The 21527-nt window shown below is 46.4% G+C and overlaps 1 protein-coding gene across 2 annotated transcripts in view; it reads left to right on the top strand.

The window, feature by feature from the left end:
• Positions 1-21527, top strand: part of LOC124621974 (UDP-glucosyltransferase 2-like) — a 119143-nt gene that overhangs the window by 42885 nt on the left and 54731 nt on the right. For both annotated transcript variants that reach the window (XM_047147507.1, XM_047147508.1), the window contains exon 3: positions 15732-15954. In XM_047147507.1, the coding sequence (XP_047003463.1) occupies positions 15732-15954 (223 nt within the window). The remainder of the gene's footprint in view (positions 1-15731; positions 15955-21527) is intronic.

The raw sequence follows: 21527 nt of genomic DNA, 5'->3' as shown, positions 1-21527 counted from the left end.
CAATGATATGATTCGCTGATGACATTGCTATTCTGAGTGAAAGTGAAGAAGAATTAAATGATATGCTGAACGGAATGAACAGTCTAATGAGTACACAGTATGGTTTGAGAGTAAATCGGAGAAAGACGAAGGTAATGAGAAGTAGTAGAAATGAGAACAGCGAGAAACTTAACATCAGGATTGATGGTCACGAAGTCAATGAAGTTAAGGAATTCTGCTACCTAGGCAGTAAAATAACCAATGACGGACGGAGCAAGAAGGACATCAAAAGCAGATTCGCTATGGCAAAAAAGGCATTTATGGCCAAGAGAAGTCTACTAATATCAAATACCGGCCTTAATTTGAGGAAGAAATTTCTGAGGATGTTTGTCTGGAGTACAGCATTGTACGGTAGTGAAACATGGACTGTGGGAAAACCGGAACAGAAGAGAATCGAAGCATTTGAGATGTGGTGCTATAGACGAATAATTGAGGACGTAGGTTGCAAGTGCTACTCTGAGATGAAGAGGTTAGCACAGGAAAGGAATTCGTGGCGGGCCGCATCAAACCAGTCAGTAGACTGATGACCAAAAAAAAAAAAAAGGTGGTGGTAAGTGCCTGTTTTGTAGTATATTCAATGCAGGATTCAATGTTCACGGTTCAATACTTATTGAAGCAAGCAAAAATTCATACCACGAGAACGAGTTTGCACTTATTTAGATGGAGATTTCATTGTTTTTGTACAACGCACCTTTGTCATCACAGTACTCGTTTTAAAAGCGTGATACTATACCCTGTACAAGATGTGAGGTGAGGTCTGTCGGTACAGCGTTCGTCGTAGCAAGCAGAAGAATGCACGATAATGCCACTGCAGAAAATGATGGTTTGTGTTTATTCAGTCACTTTTTTAAATAAATAAGCTGACATTATAGCAGCTGAGCTGCTAAGAATGGCAACACGCAATAATTTTGGTGGAAATGCTGGCAAGGCAGCTGCCTTCTCCATCTATTCCTCCAGATCTGTGCTCTTTGAAAACCGTCATCCCTCAATGATTGTGTGCTCATATTCTGTCCAGAGCAAGTTTTAGCCACCCACGTATGTAAGTGAATGCTGCTGAATAACAATGACGACATTTTGTGAGGCGAGCAGAATGTCTTATCGTTCGACAGTATTACGAGAACACACACACACACACACACACACACACACACACACACAGAAAAAGCTTTTACTGGGCGTCTGAAACCTTTACCGCATAGCTTTTGGACAGTTTACATGAAAAAGCAGAATAAACGCGAATGATGACGATCAAAAGGCCGTAAATTCGACTAAATACACACCTCAAATAAAGTTTAGCTTCACCTCGGTTCCGAGAGTTCCGGAACCTGAACAGAAAATTGGAATAGAGATCAACATAAACACCGTTTCCGCCCTTTTTATTGCTCATGAAAACCACATATTGCATGTTGTACCACCATATAGAGGTGGTGGTCAAGATTGCTGTACACACCGGTACCTCTAATACCCAGCAGCACGTCGTCTTCCATCGATGCATGCCTGTATTCGTCATGGCATACTATCGACAAATTTATCAAGGCAGTGTTGGTCCAGATTGTCCCACTGCTCAACGGCGATTCGGCGTAGATGTCTCAGAGTGATTGGTGGGTCACGTCATCCATAAACAGCCCTTTTCAATCGATCCCAGGCATTTCGATAGGGTTCGTGTCTGGAGAACATGCTGGTCACTCTAGTCGAGCGATGTTGTTATCCTGAAGGAAGTCATTCACAAGATGTGCAAGATGGGGGCGCGAATTGTCGTCCATGAAGACGAATGCCTCGCCAATATGCTGCGAATATGGTTGCGGTCGATGGCATAAACGTATCGTACAGCCGTTACCGCGCCTTCTATGACCACCAGCGGCGTACGTCGTCCCCACATAATGCCACTGTAAAACAGCAGGGAACCTCCGCCTTGCTGCACTCGCTGGACAATGTCTAAGGCGATCTGCCTGACTGGGTTGCCTCCATACGCGCCTCAGACGATTGACTAAAGGCGTATGGGACACTCATCGGGGAAGGGAACGTGATGCCAATCCTGAGCGGTCCATTCGGCATGTTGCTGGGTCCATCTGTACCTCGCTGCATGGTGTCGTGGTTGCAAAGACGGACCTCGCCATGGACGTTGGGAGTGAAGTTGCGCATCATGGAGCCCAATGCGCACAGTTTGAGTCGTAACACGACGTCCTGTGGCTGCACGAAAGCATTATTCAACATGGTGGCGTTGCTGCCAGGGTTCCTCCGAGCAATAATCCTTCAAAAATGGTCCAAATGGTTCTGAGCACTATGGGACTTAACGTCATCAGTTCCCTAGAACTTAGAACTACTTAAACCTAACTAACCTAAGTACATCACACAATACCCAGCCATCACGAGGCAGAGAAAATCCCTGACCCGCCGGGAATCGAACCCGGGAACCCGGGCGTGGGAAGCGAGAACGCTACCGCACGACCACGAGCTGCGGGCAATAATCCTTATGTAGCAGTCATCCACTGCAGTAGTAGCCCTTGGGCGGCCTGAGCGAGGCATGTCATCGACAGTTCCTGTCTCTCCTCCATATCCGAACAACATCGCTTTGGTTCGCTCCGAGACGCCTGGACTCTTCCCTTGTTGAGAGGCCTTCCTGGCACAAAGTAAAAATGCGGACGCGATCGAACTGCGGTATTGCCCGTCTAGGCATGGTTGAACTATAGACAAAACGAGCCTTGTACCTCGTTCCTGGTGGAATAACTGGAACTGATCGGATATCGGACCCCCTCCATGTAATAGGCGCTGCTCATGCATGGTTTTTCACTTCTTTGTGCGGGATTGGTGACTTCTCTGAACAGTCAAAGGTACTGTGTCTGTGATACAATATCCACAGTCAACGTCTATCTTCAGGAGTTCTGGAAACCGGGGTGATGCAAAACTTATTTTGATGTGTGTACTCAGCAATTACAATCACGAACAATTTAAATTGGAAAGAACACGTAGAAAATGTTGTGGAGAAGGCGAACCAAATCGTTTTACTGACAAAACGTTTAGAAAATGTACCAGATCTACTAAAAAGACTGCCTACAGTACGCTTGTCCGTCCTACTGTTGAGTGCTGCTGCGCTGTCTGGGATCCTTACCGGATAGGAGTAATGAAGTACGTCGAGAAAGTTCAACAAACAGCAGCACGTTTTGTCGGACATGATACAGCATTTGTGATGGACACCACTAAAACAGAGACGTTTCTTGTTGCGGCGCGAACTTTTTACAAAATTTCAGTCACCAACTTTCTACTCCAAATATTTTGTTGACGCCGACCTGTATATGGAGAAATGATCATCATAATAAAATAAGGGAAAGATTTAAGCGTTCGTTTTTTTCCGCGTACTGTTTGGGAGTGGAATAACGAAGAATTATTGTAAAGGTGGTTCGATGAACCCTTTGCTAGGCACTTAAATGTCATTTGCGGAGTACCCATGTAGATATAGATATAGCTGCATGCAGCACAGGAGGCTAGGGAGTGTGGACACTGCCCTCAACCCGTCGGGGCGGCGGGGGCGTAGCGGGCGGATCGGTGCACGGTGAGACGACTGGTATGAAGGCTCTTGTGTACCTCGTTTTCATGGGACGTATGATTTCAAAGTTTTTCCTACAAGAGACTGATTTTACGTAACCGAGGACCACTTTCAGGCCGTGCCAGCACATCCAGAACCTTTGAAAGCATGCTGCTGTTGGCTGTTCAGTTACATATTTTGCTGTTGTTCCAGAGGGACCAGATATTCTGAGAATTATCTTTGATGGCCTGCAGGAGTTTTTTTGTCCTTTTGTGTCTGATTTATGCAGAGCGGAAACAGTACATCACTTCCAGCATATGGATCTGTCTATGTACTATCAGCGGTGGGTTAGAACAGGCCTGGAATGCCGGTATCCCTACCTGCGGGGCGACAGAGGAGAGGTGGGAGGAGGGGACATAAGACTGGTTCTAAACGCTTAGTCTATCCACACATCAAGGTAAGTGCAAGGTGTTGCTGCCTCCACTCTCTTCTAGCGAGATCCTTTGCGGTCGGTTTTTGTGGTAGTTTTGTTATTAGAGTGATTTTTCTCAGTTGCCAGAGCATGTGTCGCATTATGATCCATTTTTTTATGAGATTCTTTCACGACAATGTCGATGCGTAGTTGGAGCAGGGAACCATTTTCCGTGAGTAGTGGTAGCGTTGTCTTGGCCTTGCTATGCTGCATTCATGGTTTGCTATCGTATCCCTTCTTACCACGTATCTGTGTACTTATTTCTCGGCAACTATACACTTGTAGATCGGTAGGAGACAACTCTTCCTACACTTCAGTGATAGCTTGCTGTCCTGTTCCTTCTTACCAGGTATATGTCAGCATGTTTCTCTGCAGCTATAAACTTGGAGATCGGTCGGTGGCAGTTCTTCCGGTAGCGTCTGTAGGACAGTTTCTCACTAATTTTACGTGGTATTGTGCACTAGGACACACACACACACACACACAAACACACACACACAAACACACACACACAAACACACACACACGCACGCACACACACACACACACACACACACACACACACACACACACACATACGCACGACTGTAGAGGGGAACAAAACCCGTTTCAGGCAACCTCAGTCAAGCCCCGTGTACCATACAGCGTGGGGTAGTCGAATAGGACGAAGTTCTCTTTTGCACTGTGGATTGACCAATCATTCCAAAAAAGCATGAACAGCTCCAGCACAAGCTGTAGTCTCTATGAGCTGCAATATGCATGTTCAGCCCGTCCCGTTGCATCACCATTATTTTCTGAAAAGCATTCCCCCTAATCTCATCCACTGTCACCTCCTTCCATTCCTCATGTTGGAGGCTATAGACGCATACCTCAACCTGTATGCTTACAAGTAGTACTCTTATTAAACACTCACTAAACTCCTTTCAGGCCAGCACCAACATCTCGTCAATTGGACAATTTTCCCACCAAAAATAAAGACAGGACCTTACACTCTTAACATTAATTTTGGCACTTATCTTGAATGGATTCCCACGTACATTTCGTCGAAGTTGTTATCGCTCATCTTGTTGATTCTAGGGTGATTCCACTTTGACTGCTAGAAGGTCCAGATCTGTATTTTTGCAGTATTTGAAGACATAACAAATGCGTTTTTCAGGAAATTCTTAATGATGAAACAATCCCAGATCAGAACAATGGTATGGTGGAAATAATTTTTGACTTGGTGTTCACGATCCACATTTTTATTAAACTTCTTGTAAATTCACATATACCTCTTCTTAATTGTCACATCATCAAGAAAACAGTTTTGTATCAATCTTCATATATTTAATTTCCACTTTAACCAAACACAAGACTTGACTGTTCTTTTACAAAGCGAAATAACAACTTAACTTCTGCAAAGTGAAACAAAGACTGCTCTGTGCGCATTTGCGCGAAAACGGTTACAAGTAAGTCAAAAATTATGACATTCTCACAGAAATGAATACACATAAGAACCATATCACTGTAATGTATCGATACATCGTAGTACATATACATTAATAAAACCATATGTGAATATTGTCACAAAAATATGTCTGTTACTTCGCAGAAAAGTAGTACGACATTACTGGTATCGAGAACTGGGGTTGGAGTGCCGTAATGGTCACGTAAATAAAGAACCATTACACACTCCAGCCTTTTTCTCCAGTTCACAAGCGTGGGAGGGGATGCAGCGGGACTTGCATTCAGGAGGATGACGGTTCAAACCTGCGTCCGGCAATCCTGATTTAGATTCTCCGTGATTTCCCTGAATCGCTTACGGCAAATACCGGAATGGTTGCTTTGAAAGAGCGTGGCCGACCTCCTCCTAGATCCTTCCCTAATCTGAGTTTGTGCTCCGTCTCTAATGACCTCATTGACAAAATGTTAAACACTAATCTCCTCCATAGATTTATTTCCTCTTGAATCCGGCAGAAAACCTCAATATTTCTTATAATTGCGTAGGCTTCCGCGGCCAGAGTCAGTCGATGCGCCGTTTTGCCTATTTTCAAATGGGGTGATGTGTCGAGTGCCTAATGAGGCGTTTAACCCACAGTGTGTGGAGCGTGTAATTCAGACCGGAGGTGACTGTGAGGTGTTTTATGGACGTTTTCATATCATCACTTGGGTCCACTCATTCAGGTTACCTCATTCGGTAAAAACAGAACCTTACAGGATCACATTACTCTCTGTCTGTCTGTCTGTCTGTTTGACTGTTCAAAACCCTTTTTCCCAGGAACAGGTAGTGTGTTGAAATTTAGGTCACATATGAAGGTCAGCGGTCTCTTCGTGTTACAAAAAGAATCTAAATCAGTGCAATCGGACTATACGGACATTTATGTCACATATTTTCATATTCGAAAATACGCTCATCAGAACCTACAGGGTACGTTTCGTTGACCTAGAATCATCAAATTTGCCAAGAAGCAATGTTTCACCCTGCAACTAATGAAAAATCGGAAACTGCAAATCTGTAGTTGTATCATGCAAAAAAAGGTCATTTGTTATCATACTGTCTACTGTCCATCTGTCAAGTAACACGCTTTTCCCTCAGAAATGGATTGATGTATCAACCTGAAACTGATGTCACGTACTAAGATTTACGACACTTTGGCAGCGTAATAAATGTTAGTTTCTAAGTCAATGTAATCAAAACTATTTCCAGCAGTTAGTTCATGAGCCAACGCGAATAGTAAACTGTTGTGAAAACACATTTGACGTCTTAGCAACAAATAATCCTGAGCTAATGACGAGCATCAAAAGGATTACAGGGATTTGTGAATGCAAGGTTGTCGTAGCGAGACTAAATATTGCAACCCCGAAATCCTCCAAAAATAAACCTAAGATATACCTATTGAAAAAAGCAAATAAAAATTCGCTTGATGCCTTCCTGAGAGACAATCTCCACTGCTTCCAAATGAAAAATGTAAATGTGGACCACATGTGGCCTGCATTCTAAGAAATAGTATCGACAGCAATTGAGAGATTTATAAAAAATAAATTAAAAAACGTCATAGCTGATCCTCCTTGGTAGACAAAACGGGTTAGAATACTGATGCAGAAACAACGAAACAAACAAGCCAAATTTAAATGGACGCATAATCTCCAACACTGGGGATGTTTTACAGAAGCTCGAAATTTAGCGCGGACTTCAATGCGAGATGCTTAAAATAGTTTGCACAACGAAACTTTGTCTCGAAACCTGACAGAAAATTCAAAAAGGTTCTGGTCGAATATAAAGTACGCCAGGCAATCAATGCCTTCTCTGCGCAATAGCAATCGAAATATTATCGACAACAGAGCAGCCAAAGCAGAGTTACTAAACACAGCCTTCCAAAATTCCTTCACCAACGAAGACGAAGTAAATATTCCAGAGTTCGAATCAAAAACAGCTGACAATATGAGTAACTTAGGAGTTTATATCCCCGGAGTAGTGAAACAACTTAAACCACTTAATAGAGGCAAGCCTTCCGGTCCACACTGTGTACCAATTAGGTTCCTTTCAGAGTAAACTGATCGAATAGGTTGGTACTTAACAACGTATACAACCGCTCGCTCGGTGAAAGATCCGTACCAAGAGACTATAAGGTTGCACATGTCACACCAATATTCAAGAAAGGTAGTAGGCGTAATCCACTAAATTACAGGCCCAAATCATTAATGTCGATATGCAGCAGGATTCTGGAACATATATTGTGTTCGAACATTATGAATTACCTCGAAGAGAACGGTATATTGATACACAGTCAAAACGAATTTAGAAACGACCGTACTTGTGAAACACAACTTAGCTCTTTGCTCACACGAAGTGCTGAGTGCTATTGATGCTGGTGACAAGGGATTTCAAATTGATTCCGTACTTGTAGATTTCCAGAAGGCCATTGACACCGCACCACATAAGCAGTTTGTAATCAACTTGAGTGCTTATGGAACAGCGTCTCAGTTATGTGACTGGATTCGTGATTTCTTGTCACAGAGGTCACAGTTCGTAGTCCCCCCTGCGGGTCCGGGGATTAGAATAGGCCCGCGGTATTCCTGCCTGTCGTAAGAGGCGACTAAAAGGAGTCCATCCCCCTCACGGGGGTAGTTAGCGCCTGCGTCCGGAGACGGACGGTTCCACGACCTATCATCGTGGTCCTTTTGGTTTTTCACTTCTCGTTTCTTCCCTCCTTTTGTTGGTTCCTTTCTTTGCTCTTCTCCACCTCACTGTCTTCCTTACTCTTTCCCTTGCCTTCTCCTTGCCTTCTCATTGCCTTTTCTCCTTGCCTTCTCATTGCCTTTTTCTCCTTGCCTTCTCATTGCCTTCTTCTCCTTGCTTTCTCATTGCCTTCTTCTCCTTGCCTTCTCTGGTCTCCGCCTCGGCGTTTGAGACAGTCTGTCCTCTTTCTCCCTCTCTCTCTTCTTTTTCCTCTTCTTCCTTCCTCCCTGTGCGTGCCTGAAGGCCGACCCACGCGTTCGCACGCGTAGCCGGTGACGGGGTAACGCGTAAGTCCCCGCCCTGGGTAGACATGTAAGGCACGCGCGTACCCCCTGGTAAAGGCCAGGCCCGGGGAGGGGTGATTGCCTGAGCTGATACCTTCTGACCATGCCGATTGGTCCCTCCGTCTGTTTCTCGGGAGGTGTGACCTGAGGTGTAAACATTCACCTAAGGCGGGAGTGCCCTCTGTGAGGGTCCCCACAAGGAAGGAGCGCGCCATCGGAGACGCTGGCAATCATGGGGGATTCCTCCGCAATGGATTCTACTCCATCTCTTTCGACTTCGACCCAAAAACGGAAACGTGACCAGCCAACAGTGACAAAAGTACTACCGCCTGCCCCACAGTTCCTCGTAGTTTCTCGATCTGAGGACGGAAAGGATTTTTCCTCTGTCAACCCTTTCGTTATTCAGAAGGGCGTAGATGCCATCGCCGGATCTGTCAAATCTTGCACCAGGTTGCGTAACGGCACCTTATTACTAGAAACTGAGAGTGCCTTTCAGGCACAAAAACTGCTTCGGGCCACCCTCCTGTACACGTTCCCTGTCCGGGTGGAGGCCCACCGAACTTTGAATTCGTCTCGTGGTGTAGTCTATACTAGCTCCCTCGACGGATTGACTGACGAGGAGCTTCAATCATTCCTCGCTGAGCAGGGCGTGACGGCTGTCCATAGGGTCATGACAATTTTCTTGACCTTCGCATCAAGGCAGGCTACGAGGTTATTTCTGTTCGCCCCTATGTCCCGACACCTACGCGCTGCTACCAGTGTCAGCGTTTCAATCATACTCGACAGTCTTGTTCCAATGCGGCTAAATGTGTCACTTGTGGCAGGGATGCCCATGAGGGTGACTGTCCACCTCCGTCTCCTCGTTGTGTGAACTGTCAGGGTGACCATGCCGCATCCTCCCGCGACTGTCCTGTCTATAAGGAAGAACGCTGTATCCAGGAAATTCGGGTCAAAGAGAAAGTGTCCACCTCGGCTGCTCGCAAGCTATTGGCTAGTAGGAAGCCCACGCTGCTCCCAGCGGGGAAATACAGCACTGTCCTCGCCTCTCCTCGGACTACCCGGGAGGTAGCAACCCAGACATGCGATCTGACCTTCAGCACCACGGTCGTCCGTTCGGCCAGTGCGAAGATCGCGCGGTCGACGTCTCCTCTTCCTCCCATCACCCCACAGACACGAGCACCTTCCTCAGCTTCTGCTAAGACGAAGACACCGAAGTCAGATGCACGGGCCTTCAAGAAGGAACCATCCCGTGCAGACTTCCTCCGTACCTCGACCTCCCAGCCTTCGACCGGTACTTCCACTACACGTCCTTCCAAAAAGGCGCATAGGAAGCACAGTTCTCCTTCCCCGCCACGGCGCATTTCTTCTTTTGCGCCACCCAGCGGCTGCCGCCCCAGGCCGTCATCCGTTTCGCCTGGCCGCACCGCTGGTCGCCGTACATCTGGCCGTTCACTGGCGGAGGAAGCTCCCCCTCCCGGCCATCCTCCCGAGATGGCCGATGACCCTATAGACCCAATGGACGATGACTGTCCGCCTACTGATAGCGGCGGCAGTGCTCGCTCGAAGCCAGGCCCTAAGCGGCCGTCGAGGTGACCACTTCTGTCATCTCCCCTTCTTACGATGGCACTTATTCACTGGAATATTCGCAGCATTCGCTCCAACCGAGAGGACTTGAAGTTGCTGCTCCGCTTGCACCGTCCGCTTGTCGTAGCCCTCCAGGAAACGAAGCTACGCCCATGCGATCAAATTGCCTTGGCACACTACACCTCTGTGCGTTTTGACCTACCCCCTGTGGTAGGTATCCCAGCTCATGGAGGGGTTATGTTGCTGGTCCGGGATGATATTTACTACGATCCCATCACGTTGCACACCGGCCTGCAGGCAGTTGCCATCCGCATTACTCTCCCCACTTTTACGTTTTCCTTTTGTACCGTTTACACTCCATCGTCATCTGCCGTTACCAGGGCAGACGTGATGCAACTTATTGCTCAGCTACCTGCACCATTTTTGTTAACTGGAGACTTTAATGCCCACCATCCCCTTTGGGGCTCTCCAGCATCCTGCCCGAGGGGCTCCTTGTTAGCAGACCTTTTCAGCCAGCTCGATCTTGTCTGCCTCAATACTGGCGCCCCTACTTTTCTTTCGGACACATCTCACACCTATTCCCATTTAGACCTCTCTATATGTACTCCCCAACTTGCACGCCGGTTTGAGTGGTATGCACTTTCTGATACATATTCGAGCGACCACTTCCCATGTGTTATCCATCTCCTGCAGCATACCCCCTCTCCGTGCTTCTCTAATTGGACCATCTCCAAGGCAGACTGGGGGCTCTTCTCTTCCAGGGCGACCTTTCAGGATCAAACCTTTACAAGCTGCGATCGTCAGGTCGCACACCTCACGGAAGTCATTCTCGCTGCTGCTGAATATTCCATCCCTCACCCTCCTTCTTCTCCACGTCGCGTACCGGTCCCCTGGTGGACCGCAGCATGTAGAGACGCTTTACGTGCTCGTCGACGTGCTTTACGCACTTTTAAACGCCACCCTACAGTGGCGAATTGTATCAATTATAAACGATTACGTGCTCAGTGTCGTCGTATTATCAAAGAAAGCAAGAAAGCCAGCTGGGCTGCTTTCACAAGCACCTTCAACAGTTTTACTCCTTCTTCTGTTGTCTGGGGTAGCCTGCGCCGGCTATCTGGCACTAAGGTCCACTCACCAGTTTCTGGCTTGAAGGTCGCGAATGACGTCCTTGTGGCCCCTGAGGCTGTCTCCAATACCTTCGGCCGCTTTTTCGCAGAGGTTTCGAGCTCCGCTCATTACCACCCTGCCTTCCTCCCCCGCAAACAGGCAGAGGAGGCTAGGCCACCTAACTTCCGCTCCTCGAATTGTGAAAGTTATAATGCCCCATTCACCATGCGGGAACTCGAAAACGCACTTGGCCGATCACGGTCCTCCGCTCCAGGGCCAGATTCTATTCATATTCAGATGCTGAAGAACCTTTCTCCTGCGGGTAAAGGTTTTCTTCTTCGTACATACAATCGCATCTGGATTGAGGGACATGTTCCCGCATGCTGGCGCGAGTCTATTGTTGTCCCGATTCCTAAGCCGGGGAAGGACAAGCACTTGCCTTCCAGTTATCGACCTATCTCGCTTACCAGCTGTGTCTGTAAAGTGATGGAGCAAATGGTTAACTCTCGATTGGTTTGGCTGCTCGAGTCTCGACGCCTACTTACCAATGTACAATGTGGATTTCGTAGGCGCCGCTCTGCTGTTGACCATCTGGTTACCTTGTCGACCTTCATTATGAATAACTTCTTGCGGAAGCGCCCGACCGCGGCTGTGTTCTTTGATTTGGAGAAGGCTTACGACACCTGTTGGAAGGCGGGCATTCTCCGCACCATGCATACATGGGGCCTTCGCGGTCGCCTCCCTCTTTTTATTCGTTCCTTTTTAATGGATCGACAGTTCAGGGTACGTGTGGGTTCTGTCCTGTCCGACACCTTTCGCCAGGAGAATGGGGTGCCACAGGGCTCAGTTTTAAGCGTCGCTCTCTTCGCCATCGCGATCAATCCAATAATGGATTGCCTCCCAGCTGATGTATCAGGCTCCCTTTTCGTGGACGATTTTACCATCTATTGCAGCGCGCAGTGTACACGTGTCCTGGAGCGCTGTCTTCAGCGTTCTCTTGACCGTCTTTACTCCTGGAGTGTCGCCAATGGCTTCCGTTTTTCTGCCGAGAAGACGGTCTGTATTAACTTCTGGCGATACAAAGAGTTTCTCCCACCGTCCTTACGACTCGGTCCCGTTGCTCTCCCAATCGTGGAGACAACCAAATTTTTAGGCCTTACATTTGACAGGAAACTTAGCTGGTCTCCACATGTGTCATATTTGGCCGCCCGTTGTACCCGTTCTTTAAATGTCCTTCGTGTTCTCAGTGGTCTGTCGTGGGGAGCGGATCGAACCGTCCTACTTCGTCTATATCGGTCGATCGTCCGCTCCAAGCTGGATTATGGGAGCTTCGTATACTCCTCTGCACGGCCATCCATCTTACGCCGCCTCAACTCCATACGACATCGGGGTTTACGACTTGCGATCGGAGCATTTTATACCAGTCCCGTAGAGAGTCTTCATGCTGACGCTGGCGAATTGCCACTCACCTACCGGCGCGATATACTGCTTTGTCGGTATGCCTGTCGGCTACTGTCAATGCCCGACCATCCGTCTTATCGTTCCTTTTTTGACGACTCTCTTGACCGTCAATACGGGTTGTATGTCTCTGCCCTGCTACCCCCTGGAGTTCGCTTTCGTCGCCTCCTTCAATACCTTACTTTTTCCCTCCCTGCAACCTTTAGAGTGGGCGAGAGCCGCACGCCACCTTGGCTCCAGGCTCAGGTCCGCGTTCACCTTGACCTCAGCTCGCTCCCAAAAGAGGTCACCCCCGGTTCGGTCTACCACTCCCGTTTTTTGGAACTTCGTTCGAAGTTCATCGACATGACTTTCATTTATACAGATGGCTCTAAGACCAATGACGGGGTCGGGTGTTCCTTTATTGTCGAGGCACAAAGTTTCAAATACCGGCTCCATGGCCATTGTTCGGTGTTCACAGCTGAGCTCTTTGCCCTCTACCAGGCTGTTCTTTACATCTGCCGCCACCGACATTCTGCTTATGTCATCTGCTCAGATTCCCTGAGCGCCATCCAGAGCCTCAGTGATCCGTACCCGGTTCACCCTTTCGTACACCACATCCAACGCTCTCTTCAGCAGCTGGTGGACGTCGGTTCTCCAGTTAGCTTTATGTGGGTTCCGGGCCATGTCGGTATCCCTGGGAACGAAGCTGCAGATGCCGCGGCCAAGGCTGCGGTCCTCCAGCCTCGGACAGCTTCTTGTTGCGTCCCTTCGTCCGATTTTAGCAGGGTGATTTGTCGGCGCATCTTATCTCTGTGGCATGCCGATTGGGCTGCACTTACCGACAACAAGCTTCGGGCCTTAAAACCTCTTCCCGTGGCTTGGACGTCCTCCTCACGCCCTTCTCGGCGGGAGGAGGTCGTTTTAGCCCGGTTAAGAATTGGACACTGCCGGTTCAGCCATCGCCATCTGCTGACGGCTGCGCCGGCGCCGTTCTGCCCATGTGGGCACTTGCTGACGGTTAGACACATTTTAACGTCCTGTCCAGATCTTAACACACTGCGCCTCGATCTTAACCTGCCAAATACTTTCGATGCCATTTTAGCGGATGACCCACGAGCAGCTGCTCGTGTTCTTCGTTTTATCAATTTGACAAACCTCGCTAAGGACATTTGATGATGCTGTTTTTTAATCCTATGCCTGTCAGTTTGTCTTTTATCGTGTTTTCCCTTTTAGTTGTTGTGGTCAACTTGTGCCTCGCGGTGCATTCTTAGAGTAGTCAGGGCGCTAATGACCATTGAAGTTGTGCGCCCTAAAACCACAAAAAAAAAAAAAAACAGTTCGTAGTAATTGACGAGAAGTCATCCTGTAAGACGGAAGTGATTTCTGGCGTTCCCCAAGGCAATGTGATGCGTCATCTGCTGTTCCTCATCTATATAAATTATTTGGGAGACGATCTGAGCAGCCGTCTTAGGTTGTTTTAGATGATGCTGTCGTTTATCGTCTAGTAAAGTCATCAGAAGATCAAAAAAATTGCAAAACAATTTATAAAAGATATATGTATGCTGTGAAGATTGACAATTGACCATAAATAATGAAAAGCGTGAGGTCATCCACATGAGTGCTAAAAGGAATCCCTTAAACTTCGGTTACACGGCAAACCAGTCAAACGTAAAGGCCGTAAATTCAACTAAATACCAGCCGGCCGAGGTGCCCGAGCGGTTCTAGGCGCTTCAGTCCGAAACCGCGCGACTGCTACGGTCGCAGGTTCGAATCCTGCCTCGGGCATAGATATGTGTGATGTCCTTAGGTTAGTTAGGTTTAAGTAGCGTGACTGATGACCTCAGATGTTAAGTCCCATAGTGCTCAGAGCATTTGAACCATTTGAACTAAATACCTAGGAATTACGATTAGTAACAACTTATACTAGAAAGAACACATAGAAACTGTTTTGGGGAAGGCAAACAAAAGATTGCGTTTTATTGGCAGAGCACTTAGAAAATGTAACAGATCTACTAAGGAGACTGACAACACTACGCTTGTCCGTCCTCTTTTAGAGTACTGCTGCTCGGTCTGGGATCCTTACCGGATAGGAAAGTTCAACGAACAATAGCACGTTTTGTATTATCGCGAAATAGGGGAGAGAGTGTCACGGACATGATACAGGATTTGGGAGGGACGCCACAAAACCAAGGGCTTCTCACGAAATTTCAGTCACGAACTTTCTCCTCCGAATGCGAAAATGTTTTGTTGGTGCCGACCTACATAGGCAGAAACGATCATCATAATAAAATAAGGAAAATCAGAGCTCACACGGGAAGATCCATACGCTGTTCAAGCTTGGAATACTAGAGAATTATTGTAAAGGTGGTTCGATGAATCCTCTGCCAGGCACTTATATGTAACTTGCGAAGTATCCATATACATGTAGATATTTCCAGTACTCGCAAATTAAGTGATCAAAACCTTGAGATTACTTCTTGAAATCTGGCAAGAAGCGAAGCTCCACAGTACAACCAATGGAAAGAAACGAAAATTGTTTATTTGTAGTTCTATTACACGAAAAAATATTTCATTTGTCATTTGTTATCCAACTAGAAACTTGAAATTCACAGATTCTAGAAAGCCTTGAACTAGTGTGACTGATCTCTTGCCAGTATCGTGTGCAGCTAGTGGTCTCGCGGTCGCGTTCTCGCTTCCCGAGCTCGGGGTCTCTGGTTCGATTCCCGGCGCGGTTAGGGATTTTTCACCGGCTTCGAGTTGAGTGGGTGTTTGTGTTTTCCTCGTCATTTCACCATCATTTATGAAAATGGCGAGTTAGGACTGGGCAAAGGTTGGGAATTTGTACGGGCGCTGATAACCGCGCAGTTGAGCGCCCCACAAACCAATCATCATCATCATCATCATCTTGCCAGTATCAATCTCAGTAATGTGCTTAATTTCAATTTTGAAACAGACAGCAAAGATTTCTTCTTCTTCTTCCCTTCTTCTTCTTCTTCTTCTTCGTTTGAAGGATGATGCTCCTACCTGTTCGACAGTTACACTGTGACGCCTGTTGTTGTGCAGGACATTAAGGACTTCTTGGATGGGGCGAAGCACGGAGTGATCTACTTCAGCCTGGGCTCGAACGTCAAGAGCGCCACGCTGCCTGAGCACAAGAAGCAGGCGTTCATCGACGCTTTTCGCGAGCTGCCTCAGCGAGTCATATGGAAGTTCGAGGAGGACACTCTTACCAACCTGCCTCCCAATGTCCTCGTACGGAAGTGGCTGCCGCAGCAAGACATCCTCGGTAAGACACACTCAGATGTTAACTACCTGTAGTGCTACAGTCAGTACCCTTCTGTTTCCTGAAGTAGGCTTCTAGTGGCTTTTGAACACAGGCTCACATTTAAGAAAAATGACGTGTGACGACTATTTACGTGTCATATAACCCATTTCAACACACACAGTTCGCCTCACATCTCTAGTGATGTTGACATGCACGATAGAATAAGCGACATCTGTTTTGAATACAAGTGAAAAGATACTCTTGTAACAGTTCCATGAGCCGGCCGAAGTGGCCGTGCGGTTAAAGGCGCTGCAGTCTGCAACCGCAAGACCGCTACGGTCGCAGGTTCGAATCCTGCCTCGGGCATGGATGTTTGTGATGTCCTTAGGTTTAACTAGTTCTAAGGTCTAGGGGACTAATGACCTCAGGAGTTGAGTCCCATAGTGCTCAGAGCCATTTGAACCATTTTTTGAACAGTTCCATGTCCTGCAGCTAACAAAACATTGTGAACCTTCAGTGACAACAGCATACAATTTCAATTAATATTAAGCGATAGAAAATCTTTACATCAACAATGAAAAGGATGCAAGAGGAATTCAAATGAAGATAAGTCATAAAATCCTTGAAATTTTCTTTCCTGTTTCACAGGTATCAGTGCGCAGAACGAGTGACGGTATTCTAGGGAAGCAGCTGTGACAGATTTGGTATGAAGTATGAGGGGCGTTGGAAAGTCCGTGCAAAAATAAAAACTACTTACGTGTTTGGGGTAAACCATTTTTTATTTTTCGACATAGTCTCCTTTTACTCTTAGACACTTCGTCCAACGCTGTTCTAATTTGTTGGAACTGTGCAAGTCTGCAATATCGCTATTAGTTGCTGCAATCACCTTCTCGTTTGAATAAAATCTTTGTCCCGCCAGCCATTTCTTCAAATTGGGGAACAAATAGTAGTCCGAGGGAGCCAAAGTGGAGAACAGGGGGGATGTGAAACGAGTTGGAATCCTATTTCCATTAATTTTGCGAGCACAAGTGCTGAGGTGTGTGCTGGTGCATTGTCGTGACGGAAAATGACTCTTTGGCGGTCCAATCGCAGCTCGCTTTTCAGTCGGCCCAATAACGATGAATAATATTCACCTGTAATAGTTGTACCCTTTTCCAGATAGTCGATGAGGATTATCCCTTGCGAATCGCAAAAGACAGTCGCCATAACCTTTCCGGCTGAAGGAATGGTCTTCGCCTTTTTTGGTGTAGATTCTCCCATGGTGATCCATTGTTTAGATTGTGGTTTGGTCTCAGGAGTATAGTAATGTATCCATGTTTCATCAACAGTGACGAATCGACGCTTGAAACCCTGCGGATTCTTCCTGAAAAGCTGCAAACCATCCTTGCAACACTTCGCATGATTCCGTTTTTGGTCAAGCGTGAGCAATCGCGGAACCCATCTTGCGGATAGCTTTCTCATGTCCAAATGTTTATTTAAAATATTATGTACCCGTTCATTCGAGCAATCTCATGCATCTTAACTCTTCTGTCATCCATCACCATATCATGGATTTTATCAATGATTTCTGGAGCCGTAACGTCCACAGGGCGTCCAGAACGTTCACCATCACTTGTGCTCTTATGGCCACTCCGAAAATTTTGAAACCACTTATAAACTGTTCATATCGAAGGTGCAGAGTCACCATAATGTTTGTCAAGTTTCTCTTTAGTCTCCTGACGTGTTTTGCCTTTAAGAAAGTAATGTTTAATCCCACACGAAATTCTTTTTCGTCCATTTTTTTTTTTACAGTCACTCGACTTCCTTGATTCACGCGAATGCCAAACACAAAGAAATAGACCAACATAGCTGAAACATGGTATGCGTTCTGTCCAAAGATGCTACTAACTTAACATGACCTTGATACGCGCTGGTGGTGCCATCTCTCGAACTTTGCACAGACTTTTCATACGCCCCTCGTACACTTGGCCCACACATGACAGTCTAAGGATTGCACAAACAGGCAGGTGTTTTGCTGGAATTTTTTGGCGAGTAGTGAACAAGATGACAATGTGCCAAATAATTATGTATGGTGAAAGGATAATCTTCTGAAGAAAGAAAATCTAGCACAGTGTCTGAATTTAGTGTTACGAGTACGCCAGTGGTTTCATTGAGATCGAAAGTGCCAATAAAAGTTTTGTTTTGGTTTGTTTCTAAGCGAAGCATGTATGCCTTTCAGTGTTTTGTTGCAGCTCTTACTACGTGCATTGCTTATCTGAGAAAACCTAGCTTCCCACACAGGTAAAATCACAGGGGCGGAAACATCAGGTGATCAGGGCAGCCAGGAGATTTTACTGAATGAAATCGTGCTAGACGCTCATAGTCAATGTATGCTTTCATGTTACCTAACTGAAAATTTTCGTATGATCGATAATTTTCTGTGAACTAGCCCACAAATCAATTAAACATATTCCTCCTTCTGTAGGCCAGTCTCACGATATGTGTACACCGTAGTAAAAGAATTATTATGAAGCACCAGCAGCAGAGTTAGCCTACTTAAAAAGTGGTACTAAATATCACTTTAATTGCATGAGATTCGAAGGAACACATGGTCCTACTGACTGAGTGATTATAAGTTAATGATGGCATGGCATTTTATGTAAGTACTTCGACGTATGGCACCCTCCTTCCCCCTGCTCCCGCCACCCCGCACCCACCAATTGCTGTTTATGACTTTAGACTAATTTGTTACGTTTTTGGCTAATTCCCACGCCCCACCCCACCCCCGTCAGTATCCCAAAAACCCATTTTTGAAGATCGTAATCCAAAGACACACATAAATACCAGACTTCAAATGTTAAACAATTTCCACAGTGTTGTACTTTAAACTCAAACACCAATATCCCATGTTAAACAATGAGCGCAGGATGCACTTGCAACATAAGTTTAGAAATTAGAAAACTAAAAAAATATGCTCTTGCCATGTAGCAAGTGTACATTCCACTTTAAGGAACTTACCCCTGTACTATTAGTGTGTTAAAAACAATGATGCCACTGTAAGACGGCCTGAGAGGAGTCTGTCGCTATAGGATTGTTGCAGACTTGTTAACGATGGCGGAAAATACAAGTATGTACACACACGCACACGCACACACACACACACACACACACACACACACACACACACACACACATACACACACACACAATCTAAATTTACACTACAAAGGATTGCGTGCGACACACCTGTGCTGCTAATGACCAACACAATCATAAAAAAATTATAGTGGGTTAAAATGAAGATGTCACTAACATGATGCCTTAGAGCAGAGCCAGACAGTATAATATTATAGTATACCTGTATATAACAGTGGGAAAATCCGTGTAGGAGTGTTTCTAGAGACACGTATTTTATGTTAAAAAGACACACACTAAATTTTATTGTAAACAATTTACCCCACTTCTGTTGTTAAAACCACCACTAGCACTGGACAGTAATGGTGGAGGTGTGTGCTTTATTTACAACAAACAAAAATCTTTCATTTCCTATGCATGGAGTGGATGGAGCCTTGTGAAACTGTTTCGTGAGGTGGTTGATGGGCAAAGGCAGTTCTCAATTGGAAGAGAAAAAAAACCAAATGTACGCATACCTTTGTAAGTAGTGATACGCCTACAGCTCAAGTTGCGTGGTATTATTCATCAGTATTTTGACTGTGCTTACTTTCTCATAATTTCTCGCAACCTGCTGTGTTACTTTACAAAGTCACATCACACTGAACGGTGTCCGAAATTGTGTTGCCTACGTAAGTGGTTATAACTGGCACAGTAACAATGTTTTTTTAGATACTTTCGGAGGTGTCCTCCGACTTGATCTCACCATGAGATGCTGTGCAGATCGTGCATTACGCTAATTCTGCAAAGAACCCCCCCCCCCCCCCCCCGCAATGACTCCTGTGCGCAATGTCTAACTTTTAATCCTTTTTCCATGTTTAGGAATCACTCCAGGTGATGACTAAACCGCACATGTTATAAGTATCAATTCAATAAAACACGAAAATAATCCTGCAAAAGAATGACTGGATTGTGGGAACAGGCGGGGAACTGAAACCCAGAAATACTGAGCAGAATGGTATAGATTTTTATTACTACTCGGTTTTTACATCTCAAAATGATGATGACGTGATGTTTGTTGTTTAATTATGGCACAATGTGCATAAATAAAACTGAGAACTAACACAAAAATACTATTTTTTTTATCAGTTTTCGATACGGATTGGCACCTCTCCTGTCACTGTCAGAGCGCACGAAATTCTAGCTGATTTACGTGGTTTGTTTTACGTTTGATGTACCCTTCTGAACCTATCTCTGCAAAAGCGATTTGAATATGGCCGGAGCTGCGGATGTTTACCGTGTGATATTCTTTGCAATGTCGACACTACAGCATGCGGCCGCCACGTGGTGTGAAGATGTGGGCAGCACCTTGTTGCAGCTGCGACTGCCCCACATGATTGCGTATGCGCGCATCTAATGTCCGTGCTACCGGACGAAAGACGAAACTTAGCTATCACCTCGTTGCACGTACCGGAGCCAAAGCGACTGCTTCTCTTCGAATCCAAAATGTAAGTCTCTAATTTCTCCAGAATGAGATTTTCACTCTGCAGCGGAGTGTGCGCTGATATGAAACTTCCTGGCAGATTAAAACTGTGTGCCCGACCGAGACTCGAACTCGGGACCTTTGCCTTTCGCGGGCAAGTGCTCTACCATCTGAGCTACCGAAGCACGACTCACGCCCGGTACTCACAGCTTTATATTAGCACAGATACTGGCAGAAGTAAAGCTGTGAGTACCGGGCGTGAGTCCTGCTTCGGTAGCTCAGATGGTAGAGCACTTGCCCGCGAAAGGCAAAGGTCCCGAGTTCGAGTCTCGGTCGGGCGCACAGTTTTAATCTGCCAGGAAGTTTCTCTAATTTCTGTAAGCTACCAGAGGACTTGGCACTCCGCGCCTGGGCCCGTGCAACGGTAACGATTTTCTTACCAACTGCCCAACCACCGTCACTGCCGCTCGCTGACTGGACGCCAGCGGCTGTCCAAGGGAGCGTTGCTTTTGGGAGGCGCCCTTGTCTGAGGCCAATGGCTCTAGTGGCACACCGCCGCCATTTTCAGAATTCACGGATGTCCCTCTGCCACTCGGCGACGGGCCCAGCCATTTTCTGGTACGGGCATCCGGTGTAGGTTAAGAACAAAGGAACGCTTCCACACAGAATGCCAATTCGGGCAGCCCTCTCTGTGGGTGTTATAAAATCTCCTCCCGACTGCTCAGCCCCGACTTGGTTTCTAACAGTGAACTCTGCCATGGAAAAGTTCTTTGTAATATGTCATTTTTACTAAATGCGGCTTTGCTCATTGTGCACGTAATAGACCTGTGATACCTATAACTGTGCACGTGGAACACCACTTTAGTGGTTGCCATGGGAACCCTCGATTCAGCAATAAAAATCCAAATTAGCGAATACTGTGGGCCTTGCACTCAATGGTTTTCTAAACTGTCTGTTTAGAACGTCGACGAATTCTCCTGTAAGGCATCGTGGCGGCGTTCAATGCAGTTGCCTGTGCAGC

This window comes from Schistocerca americana, chromosome 7 (assembly GCF_021461395.2).
Source record: "Schistocerca americana isolate TAMUIC-IGC-003095 chromosome 7, iqSchAmer2.1, whole genome shotgun sequence".
NCBI classification, from domain to species: Eukaryota; Metazoa; Arthropoda; class Insecta; order Orthoptera; family Acrididae; genus Schistocerca; species Schistocerca americana.
Note: the sequence above shows the minus strand (reverse complement) of the source record. Positions and strands in the feature narration are given on the sequence as shown.